The following is an 11559-nucleotide window of genomic DNA, read 5'->3' as shown; positions in this document are numbered from 1 at the left end:
CCCCCCCCCCCCCAGCACCTCCGAGGAAAAGTGACGGCTGCATTGAATACAGGAATAATGAAATTATCCTAAGAAGCTGCTGTGGCCAGCGTTACGGACCAGGCACACTACCGAGAAGAAAAGAAGGCCTGAAGAGGAGAGAGCCAGGGTTCGAGGTGTGAAGAGACCGCGCTACAAGCGCCGATAGGGTTCCGAGGGTGGGCCAGACGAGGACTACCCGCTGAGAAGCCACAGAAGAAAAGCGGGGCGGGGATGGGAAGGTGGGCTCGCCGCCTCCCAGGCCTCCCCAGGTTTCGGCTGTTCCCAAGAACCGGCTCCTCACCTTGTCCAACAAGCCGCTGCGGCCACTGCCTGTCCCGCAGTTGGGACCACCGCCGGCCCCACTACTGCCTCCGCCACCACCAGTCCTCCCGCCCTGTGCAGACGCCGCCGCCATCTTGTCTGCAACTGCGTCTCCCTCCCCTCCTACTTGTCCGAAGCCGATTGGCTGAAGCTGACTGGGTGACGCGCCGCCCGGAGTCCGTCGGGATCCGTAGTTCGAGGCTGACTGACGCGAGGTGGCCTGCGGAAGTGGCCGCGGGGCTTGCCGGGACTTATAGTAGTTAGAAGCTGCGTCCACCGGTTGCCGCCTACACGGCCTGCCGCCGCGTCGCGGTTACCAAGGGGTGGGGAAGGTAGTGGTAGGCGCCACCGTGGAGCGGCTCCGAGATCCCCGCGAGTCTCGCAGGCGCGCATCCCGCGTTGCCGGGACGCAGCCTCTGCGGACGCCTCGGAGGCGGAAGCGACGAAGGAGGCAGGTGCGGCTGGACACAGTTTGCGTGAGGGATTAGAGTCTCCGTTGCCCTAAAAGAGTTTCCAAAGGGGCGGCAGGAGCTCGTTCTTCATCCGTCCAAGCCCTTTTACGGCACTTACTGGAGACTGTCAACTAAGGTGTTAGTAATGTTTTCGTGTTACAGAGAACTCACATCTGCTGAGTGTCTACCGTCTGAAAGGCTGTGTACCGTGTGCGTTTATACTTATCCTCTCATGTAGTCCCTTGACAGCCCAGTGAGATGAGGAAACTGAGAAACTTACCCAAGGCCGGATAGCATGTATCAGAATCTGGTTTAGAAGCCAAGGGGTTTTAACCTCCTGGTGTGTTCCCTCTGCCACTCTGCTTTTAATCGTTTTAGGATGTAATAGTATTCTAGATTTTTATTAATTCATCTTTTTCCGCATTTTTTTCTTTTTTTGAGAGAGAGAGTGCACTGGGGAGCGGGGTGGGGGGCAGAGCAGAGGGAAAGGGAGAGAGATCTTAAGCAGGCTCCATGCCCAGAGCAGAGGGGGCTCTATCTCACACGCGACTTAATCTCACACGGGGCTTCATCTCACCACCCCGAGATCATGACCTGAGCTAAAATCAAGAATCCGCTGCTCAACCAACTGGGCCACCCAAGTTCCCCTTTTCCACAAATATTTATTGAGCACCAACCAACATTGCTCAGAAGTGTACTAAGGGTTACTGGAAGATCAAGACAGACCTGTTCACTGCGCTCTTGGAACATCTACGCTAGTGACCTAGAGTTATCACATAACGAGATTATATTATACTATGATCTTTTACAGTGCATCACTTGTTCATTTGTTGTTGTTTTTTAATCTCTGTGAATCCCTCCTAAGTGTCAAAATATTGAACAAATACTTATTGAGTGCTTACTATGTAGCAGTCACTGTTCTGGTCACTAGGGATGTATTCCTAAATGATAGACGAAGTATAGGCAAAATACCTGCCTTGGTGAAGCTAACGTTCGTGTGATAATTATCACTACTATTAGATGGGATTTATTCGCTTCTATGAAGCAATCTAGTCAGATGCTCCTGTAGTTTTTGCTGTTTATCTTCTGTACCATCCTTCTCTTTTTTCAGGATCCATCTCTAATGTCACTTCCTCTCTGAAACCTTTCCTGATCCTTATTTTTTCCTTCTTTGCAGACAGAATGAAGAACTCCATGGCATTGTGTTTATGGTTCAGTTTAGTTCAGCAAACACTCATTGAACCTCTTCAATGGGCCAGACCCTGTATGAAGTGCTGGGGATAAAGATATAGGTAGGACCTAGGCCTGGCCTTTGAGGGGCTCACAGCCTGGGATTGGGGCTGTGAGGAGTGGGGAACAGACAGGTAAGCAGGCCATTGTACTGCAGCGTGGTGGAGTGTTTCCATTAAGAGGTGGGCTGAGATGGTAGCACAGAGAAGGGTCGACCTGATGACGGGGAGATACAGGAAAGCTGTCTGTATGAGCCAGGCAAAGAAGAGGGGCAGAAGTGTCATAGGCCAAAGGAATGGAGCAGCACGTGTATGCAAATGAGCACCATTACTCTGTGTGTTGAAGCTGGGAGACATCACAATTAGACTGAGATTAGCTGCTTCAAGTTTGAGATAGAGACCTGACATAGCTGAAGTTAACTAGGCAGGCAGCCTCTACGTCTGGAACTTGGACTTTCTTTTTTCCACCATCCAGATAAAGTTCATACTTTCCTTAGGGTTACTTTCTGGACTCTGTAACATCAGGATTATGTGCCCTTCCTAGCCCATTAACTATATATCCACAACTTCTCACCTGGTATTCTTCATTGGGATCTGGAATTTCCCAATGGGTTGTTTGTGTCTGGGTCTGTATGCCCCCCCAGGTCTGAGTCTTGATTCATCCTTTATATATGTTTAGTAAGTATCTTTTCCCAGATTGTGTCTTACCTTTCAACTCTGTCTTTGCTGTTTTTATCATACATAGATTTATTTTGTATCAATGATCATATAAAAGATCCTTCCTTCCTGATTTGTGATTTGCACATCTTCTTTAAGCATTCTAGCCCCACCCTATCATCACAAAATTACTCCCTTGTTCCACCTTTCCATCCGTGTTTCTGTCTCTATCTCTATATCTCTAGTTATCTATTTATGGGATCTTTAGTTTTGTGGGTTTTTTGGCCCCAGCTGAGACATTTTGGAGGCAAGGGTCACAGTAGGATGTAACTAATGAGAAAGTTTAAGAACTCTGAATAACAGGCTAAGAAGGAGTGTAATATCTGTTTTACAGGTGAAGAAACACAAAAATAAGGAAGTCAAGGGGTCTTTCCCAAGGTCAAAAATCAGGTAAGTACCATGCAGATCAGAAGCAAGGTCCTCATATTCTGTAAGTTACTGGAGTCTTCTCCCAACAGTCATCATCTCTAACATTTCCTAGCCAGCTACTTACTCATTCATTCATTCACCTATGTAACGGATAAGTGTGGTTGGTCGTAAGAGAGATTTCCTGAAAGACAGATTGACTGAGTGACTATCGATCTTTCCCCATTCATCCATTCTTCTATCCATTCATCTTCCTGACACATTTTTAGTGAATTCTAGGTTCCATGCTAGGCTCTGGAATTACACAGGTGAAAAAAATATCATAGGACCCGGTGCGCCTGGGTGGCACAGTGGTTGGGCATCTGCCTTTGGCTCAGGGCGTGATCCCGGCGTTCTGGGATCGAGCCCCATATCAGGCTCTTCCGCTATGAGCCTGCTTCTTCCTCTCCCACTCCCCCTGCTTGTGTTCCCTCTCTTGCCGGCTGCCTCTATCCCTGTCGAATAAATAAATAAAATCTTTAAAAAAAAAAAAAAAGATATCATAGGACCCACGGCAGGTGAGAAGTTGGTTAAGGGGAACAAACAATTATAATAAAGTGATAAGCACTATACTAGAAGTATAGGGTATTGTGGGAACACACAGGAAGGGCATCTAACCCTTTTGGGGATGGTAACAGTTCAGGAAATAGTGCCCTGTGTTGAACCAAAGGAGATACCAACATCACTCATTTATTCCACAGATAATTGTGAATCTATTATGTGCCAGGTGCTGTGTTAGGTACTGGGAGTAAAGAAATGAACACCTTAGGTGCTCTCCTTCCTCTAAAGGAGTTTAGAGTCTAGTTAGGGAGATCAGAAATATGTATAAAAACTCATGGGCCCTGGGAGTACATCATATCCTTCATTTGGCTCACACATGTTTATGGGTTATTTCCTAAGAGCATTCCAGAGGTGGAAGAGAGATGATGAATTGGATATGTTTCCATATTTGGAGGTTCACAGACTATTGAAGGAACCCCTTCATGATTATTAATAATCTTATGAATTAGAAAGGGCTCCAGCCGTGAAAGAGGTAGAGAAGAAATACTCCAGCGTTTAGCCAAAGAAGCAGTTATTTCCCTCTGGAAGGTTCAATGAGGGCATTGTGAAGAGGGTGGCATCTGGACTGGGTCTAGAAAGAAGTATTTAAAAAATTTATTACCTAATTTAATTCTTACAACAATTCTCCAAGGCACAGGTTTTTATCTTCATTTTACATGTGAGAAATTTGAGGCAAGAAGAGGCGAAAGGATTGCCTGAGGTCACTCAGCTTAGTGGCAGAAACTAGACTCAAATTTAAGCCTCCTGACTCCAAAATCGTTGCCCTTCCTACTGCACCACTCTACTTTGCATATTTGTCACTTCCAGAAAACATTTTCTCAGGACACCTCATCCTATCTCTCTGCTCTGCTCCTTCCTTTCACAGAATCTCATTCCAGACCCTCCATTTCAGAGACCACATCCTTGCCCTAGCCAGGGACTTACAGGTTCCCAAACCTCTGCTACCCCAAGTTGTCTGCAGCTGTTCCAGAGCAGATCTGGGAATGGCTGGATGTCTTTATTGTTTTTTTTAAGATTTTATTTTTAAATAATCTCTATACCCAATGTGGGGCTCAAACCTACAACCCTGAAATCTAGAGTCACACGCTCCCCAGCTGAGCCAGCCAGGTGCCTCTAGCTAGCGATCTCTCTCTCTCTCTTTTTTTTTTTTTAAAGAATTTATTTATTTATTTGAGAGAAAGCAGAGAGAGAGAGAGAAAACACCATGGGGGTGGGGTGGGCAGAGAGAGAAGGAGAAGCAGACTCTTGATCCTAGGACCCGGGGATCATGACCTAAGCTGAAGGCAGACACTTAACTGACTGAGCCACCCAGGGACTCCCTGGCTGGATCTCTTTAAAGAAAAATCTCAAATTTCTAAGAGTTCAAGGTTTAAGAAATTTAGATCTTTGATTAGAGATTTATTTCTAACAGAACTAGCATTTGAACTGAATCTTTTTTCCCCCCTTTTTTTTAGGGAGGGAGAGGGTCAGGGGAGAGGGAGAGAGCGAGAGAGAGAGAATCTTAAACAGGCTCCATGCCCAGCATGGAGCCCAGTGTGGAGCTCTATCTCATAACCCTGAGATCATGATCTGAGCCAAAATCAAGAGTTGGTTGCTTAACCAAATAAGTCACCCAGGCATCTGAATCTTAAAGCATGAGATTAACCAGGTGATGATGGAGAAGGCTATTTTAGGCCAAAGGAACAAAGACAGGGAAGACTGAATGTGTTTGGAGAATAGAAAATGATTCTGTAAGCCTGATGGGCAGGTTGACTGGAGCTAGAAAGGTTAGGACATGGGACTCCAGGGGCCTTCAAGAGCAGGCTGAGGTTTGCTCAGTGGGAATCTAATCAGAAGACTTGCAGTATTCTGGGTGGGAGATGGTAAAAGATTTAATGAAAACAGGGAGAGACAGAGAAAATTGCATCGAACAGTTTTCTGAGCTGGAATTGTCTTGACTCAGTGACCAGTTGATGCAATCCCATTTCACCTAGCATTATTTTTGTCAGACCTCTCTTTCTAAAGCACAGCTTGGGTTATGGCTTTCCCAGCTCAGATACCGTCCATGGCTCTCGTTACCTACAAGAGAAAGCCTGAGCTCCTAGCCTGGCCTGGCACTGAAAGCCTTCAAGAGCAGGCACCATCCTTTCTGTCCAGCCTTATTGTCGCAAACTCCCAAACACACATCCTTCTTCCTGGATCAGGTTGTTTATTTACTGTGCCACATATAACCACTACTATGCCCTTAGTCCTGTGGCCCTTTTTGTTTGGAATGCTTGTCCTTTTCTCTATTAGTAAAGTCAGTTCATCTCTCAAATCCTATGTGTGCAGTTCAAATATTATTTTTACAACATCTTGCCTAAAAATGTGAGCGCCCTCTCCCCTGCAATCTGTTAAAACAAAGAACATTTCTAATGAGCACTTAATGTATACTAGGCACTACCTTTCTAACTTGATCCTCTCATCTATCTATTAAGGTAGGTGTTCTTACTCCCAATTTACAGGTGAGGAAACTGAGGCTCAGAGGGGGAGAGGAACATTCCCAATCATAGAGTCAGGAAAGACAGTATGGATTCAAACCAGGTCTGTCTGGATCCAAAGGTGTTCTGTATAGTGGTCTGCTAAGTTAGGACTGATTTGAACCAAAAAACCCAGGGCCTTGGTCTCCCTCTTCATTCAAAGGGCCAGCCCATTTCTGAAACAGGGGAGGGGACTCAGAGATAAGGTAGATGCAGGGTATGGTGGTCCTGGTGGGCTCACAAGCCACATCAGGCCCCTTCTCCGTGCTTCTACGCCCTCACTTTCCTTGCTTGACTCTCAGGGAGATGGCCTCCTCAGGACTATACAAGCTGGATAATGGGAAGCCTTACCTGAACAACTGCTTTCCAGCCAAAAATCTCCTTCGGATGCCAGACGAAGGTCAGGTGACTTCTCGAATTGATACCTTTGCTTCACACTCAGGTCCTACATCCATTCGTTCCTCTCCAACCCATTTATAACTGTTCCCTACACTACCCAATCTCATCCCTTCCCACCTATCTTCCCTCAGCAGCCTCAGGGAGTTTTCTGAAGTGCACATTGAACCACAGTGTCCCATTGTATTCAGTGACTTCTCATTGCTGTCTCCTTTACCTGATATTCTGTGTTCACAGTCTAACCTCCCGTTATCCTTTGCTACAACCCCATTCCTTTACATATACCCTATTCCATAGTACTTTCTTTTCACATAGCTTATTTTATTTGCCCAGAATATTCCAGCTATCATTCCAGTTATCCAGACTCTTTCCATCCCTCAAAGCCCAGCTCTTTTTCCAATAAGCCCTGTCTAGCTACTGCAGCCCTCAGTGACCATGCTCTCTTGTGAGCTGTCTTCCTCTCTGTGTTTATTATTTGTTGAATAATCATATTCTGCCAAGCTCCTAAATAAAATGGCTAAATAAAATGACTCTGCTAAGTAGTTTTTCAAACATTCATCTAGTTAAAAACCTGTGGGGCAGGGACTCCTCATAACACTGAGCAGAGTCCTACAGATGGAACACTGCTGAGAAGTATGAGTTCACCGGATTGGATTTGTTGATTTGAAAAGATAGAGCAAGGGGGAAGTACCCCTTGTTTACTCTAGATGAAATGACTTGCTGGTTACTCTGTACATGGAATATTGGAAGAACTTTCTCCTCCAGCCTGTCCTCCCCACTTCTCTAGAGTGATTTCTTTTTTCACACAGAGACCTCTGGCCACCTACCTGTTTAAAACCCTCCCGTGGAGCTTTCAGTATGATCTCATGATTTCATCCCCACACCCTCTTACACACAGATGGACAATAGAGAAATAAATACAGCCACGTGCATCTGCATGTGTTAGTATATATATTTTCTAGTCCACAGAGAGCAATGACCCCTCATTCACAAAGAGCATACCTGGTCTGTAGATCTTCGTTTCTGGATATGGTTCTCCAATAAAAAGAGCCAGGGCTCCTCAGAGAAAAAATTGTTTCCAGGGCTGAGGCCAGAAAAAACACAACTTGCACTTAAAACATCATATAGTGACAGGAAGTACAGAAGTGCTCAGAAAAATGATGAGTGCGTATCAGAGGGACGCAGGTGCTAACCTGAAGGAGCTTCCAATGGCCAAAGCTGGGACAACCTAAACAACAAAATAAATAAAGGTAGAACTGGGTTGTAAACTATACAATAAATAAATATCCATGAGTGAGCCCATACTGATACAGATAAATATTTGAATATGTAAATAAGTGTAGGAAAAGGAACAATTCTTCCTACAGTAGAATTTCAGTTAATAAATGGAGAAGGAAAAAAAAATAAATGTAGAAGGAATGAAGGAAATAGAAAATCACTGTTAAAGCATCACGATAATAATTTTTACAGGTAAGAAGCGTTTAAGGATGTTGTATCAGGGTTCTCCAGCAAAATAGAACCAATAGCAAATTATTTATATCCTACTCATTCTGTTTTCATATTCATATGTGTACACACACACACACACACATTATCTGTTTTAGGGAATTGGCTTAGGAAGTGATGGGGGCTGGCAAGACTGAAATCTGTAGGGCAGGCAGGCTGAAAACTCAGGGAAGTGTTGATGTGTAGTCTTAAGGCAACATTTTTTCCTCCTTTGAGAAACCTCAGTTTTTGTTTTTAAGTTTTTTCAACTGATTGGGTGAGGCCCATACACATTATTGAGGATAGTCTCCTTTACCTAAAATCAACTAATTGTAGATGTTAACCACATCTATAAAATATCTCCACAGCTACACCTAGATTAGTATTTGATTGAATAACTGCTTACCACAGCCTAGGCAAGTTGACACATAAAATTAGCCATCACAGATGCTAGAATTAGTGGGTCAAAGTATGATGAGAAACAGGATATTTGCATAGTCTCAAGGTATCTTTATTAATTACAAAGGGAAAAATTGTGACTTCTCAGTAGGGAAAGTAGGCTGACACCACCTTAACCAAATGATCAAAATTAACGTCACCAGTCATCAGACATATTGACATCACAGGCTGTCTGATAGGATGTGCTGAGAAGGGCACCGCCTCACTTCTGTGGTAGTTTTGCCAAAGCACAGAGCCTTAGTCTAATTATGGGAAAGCATCAAATAAATTCAAATTGAGGAACTTTCTATAAAATAATTGACCAGTACTCTTCAAAAGTGTCAAGATCACACAAGAAAAAAGAAAGACTGAAGAACTGTCACAACAGATTGGGGGATTCTAAGAAGACATGACAAGTAAATAAAATGTGAGATCCCCCTGGAACAGAAAAGGACTATAAGTGAGAAAACTAGCAAAATTCAAAGAAGGGCTATGGATTAGTTACTAATATTTTGCCAGTGTTAACTTATTGCCTTCGATCATTATATTATGATTATATAAGATATTAATATTAGGAGGGGTGGGAGGTGGGGGGGTGGGGTAACTGGGTGATATACTGTATGTTAATTGAGTTTAAATTAAAAAAATTATAATAAATGTTAGCATTAGGGAACTGGGTGAAAGCTGTACAGGAACTCAGTATTATTTTTACTTTTCTGGAAGTGTTAACTTTACCTCAAAATGAAAAATTATGGGGGGAGCACCGTTCCCATGGATACTCTTTGTGCTAAAAGCGTCCCCCGGTAAACCCAAGGTCCTTGTTCTGGTTCTCTAGACTTTTTCTGATCTGACTCTGCTGACCTCCCCAGGCTCGTCTCTTTTCCCTCATGTTCATCTCCGGACACAGTCTGGACCTTACTTTCTCACCTTGTTGGGAGTTTGGGCACTAACTCACACTGGAGTCTCCAGGAGTCAGGGCTATTAGAATAGAACAAAGGTCCATGACCCAGATGGGGGCAGCCCTGGAAAATGGAGTGTCTGGAATCTCAGGCCCAGAGTGGCAATGGGAAATGGCTCACGGCAGCCACAGGGCTGGAGCTGCATCCAGGAGTCAGGATTGGCAGCTGCGGTCAGGTGAGCCAGGGCAAGCCCCCGAGGCGGAGCTAGTGGGCTATGAGGGCAAGGAGCCAATGGTCAGAGGCACTGAGCTGGTTCCCACAACTCTGTGCTGTTCTGTATCTTTCTGATCTTTTATGCTTGTGGATACTTCTTATGCTCTTCCCTCTGCCCAGGCTGCCTGTTTTTTCCATCTGCATCTAGTCAACCTTGAACTTACTGGATCTAGTTCATGCCCTAGGCTGGTAGCTCCCCTTTCTGTGCTTTCACAACACCTCTTCTATTATTCGGCTCCTTTGAGTCGGGGCCTCCATATTAATTCATCTCTACAGCCCTAGTTCCTAGCACAATGCAGATGCTCAGAAAAGGTCTGGGCAATTGTGGGTAGGGGCTGTGGCTCAGCATTCATTCAGCTGTTCATTTAGTCATGCTCATAGTATGGTAAGTTCTGTGTAGGCATTGGGAATACTGAGATGGATCAGTCAGACAGAATCTGCTCTGGGGGGCAAGACAGACAATAACCAAGTGAGCAAACAAAATAATTACAGATTGCAATGAATGCCTTGGAGTAAATAAACTGATGTAGGAGTGAACAGATTCTAGAATGTTGTCATGATTTTTGTTAGGTGAGCTTACAAGTAAACCTCAGATGATTCTTTGCTTACATAAATTTTCAAGTTCTTTCTACAGTGAACATGTATTGAATTTTTAAAAAGTTCCAACTGTCCTATCATTTTCTTATTGAGCTCCTAATACAACCTTTATGCTATAGTGATGGGATCCCAGGTAAGGTCTAGCAAGATGGAGCGTGTTGAGTTGATGCCACTCATTTAGCTTTACCCAAGAGATGACGCATGGGAGAGTAATGAGCCGGCATGGGAAAGAATAATCAGCTCTGCTGGGGAGAGTCAGAGAAGGCTTTGCAGAATAGGAAATACTTGCTCTGGAGTCTTGAAGGAAAAATTAACGTTTGGAGACAAAAGTGTGGAGGAGAGAATTGGGCAAGTCATTCCACGTCTTTGGGTCTTAGCCTTTTCATCTGTGAAATGGGGACAGTAACATGTCCTTCACTGAGGTTTGGGGCCAATTAAAGGAGAGCTATGCAGAAACCCCCGACCCCCACCCCACCAACAGCAGCAGCAGCAAAACAGTTCTGGTGCATATCAGGTAATGAGCCATTTTTCGCTTTGTTATTATAGGTGAATATTCTGAAAGCATACTAGTTGTAACTTTCGAGGGGTTTGCTCCTCCTCACTGTTCTGATCTTCTCAACAGGCCGAGGACACTGGTTAGTGGCTCGGAAATGTAACCTCAAGAAGAAGCCCAAGAGTGTGCTTGAGGCACCAGCTGTAGGTCAGGAAAGCCAGAAGAAGGCTTCTGAGGTCAGGGGGAAGAAAGGGTTTCAACAGGAAAACCAAGAGGACATTCCTGGCCATGTGCTGGACCGGGCTTTTCTGGTGAGAGTAAATGTATCCTGGAATGGCTGGCAGCATCAGCTGATGACTGTCTTGGTGGGGGGACAAGGACTTGCCCTGTTCCACTCTGGTACCATGACTCCCCCAGCCCACCCCAAACTATTAGAGTGATCTTGGCTAACTGAGTATAGTCAGGACGATGAAGGGACCCAAAGCTTTCTTTACGTTCTTTACATGTAAAGCTTTCTTTACGTCCACCTTGTGAAATAGGTATTATTGTCCCTGTTATGTTGTTGCCATTGTGAAGATGGGAAAACTGGGGCCCCAAAGAGGTAATTTGCCTTGGCCATGGTCCCACAGCTAATAATTAGAACTCTGTCTGTTCAGGATTAGAACTACTCAGGATGAGAACTCTGGTCTACTGACTCCAAAGCCTGTACAGGCCCTTTAGTGTATCAGGTAAAAAATTTTAATTGAGTTGGAGAGGCAAAGGAGTAGGTCCAGA

General features: G+C 44.7%; 1 protein-coding gene across 2 annotated transcripts in view; it reads left to right on the top strand.

Moving 5' to 3' along the window:
- The first annotated feature begins 560 nt into the window (after positions 1–560).
- The window catches only part of XRRA1 (X-ray radiation resistance associated 1), a 58597-nt gene continuing 47598 nt past the window's right edge, over positions 561–11559 (top strand). The window contains exons 1-4 of one of the 2 annotated variants that reach the window (XM_040630844.1): positions 561–797; positions 3075–3130; positions 6507–6604; positions 10915–11096. In XM_040630844.1, the coding sequence (XP_040486778.1) occupies positions 6511–6604; positions 10915–11096 (276 nt within the window). In that variant the 5' untranslated portion in view covers positions 561–797; positions 3075–3130; positions 6507–6510. Of the gene's footprint in view, positions 798–3074; positions 3131–6506; positions 6605–10914; positions 11097–11559 lie in introns of those variants that run through there. The other variant, XM_040630846.1, reaches the window with a different exon arrangement.

The sequence above is a fragment of the Ursus maritimus genome, unplaced genomic scaffold (assembly GCF_017311325.1).
Source record: "Ursus maritimus isolate PB19 unplaced genomic scaffold, ASM1731132v1 scaffold_16, whole genome shotgun sequence".
NCBI lineage: Eukaryota > Metazoa > Chordata > Mammalia > Carnivora > Ursidae > Ursus > Ursus maritimus.
Note: the sequence above shows the minus strand (reverse complement) of the source record. Positions and strands in the feature narration are given on the sequence as shown.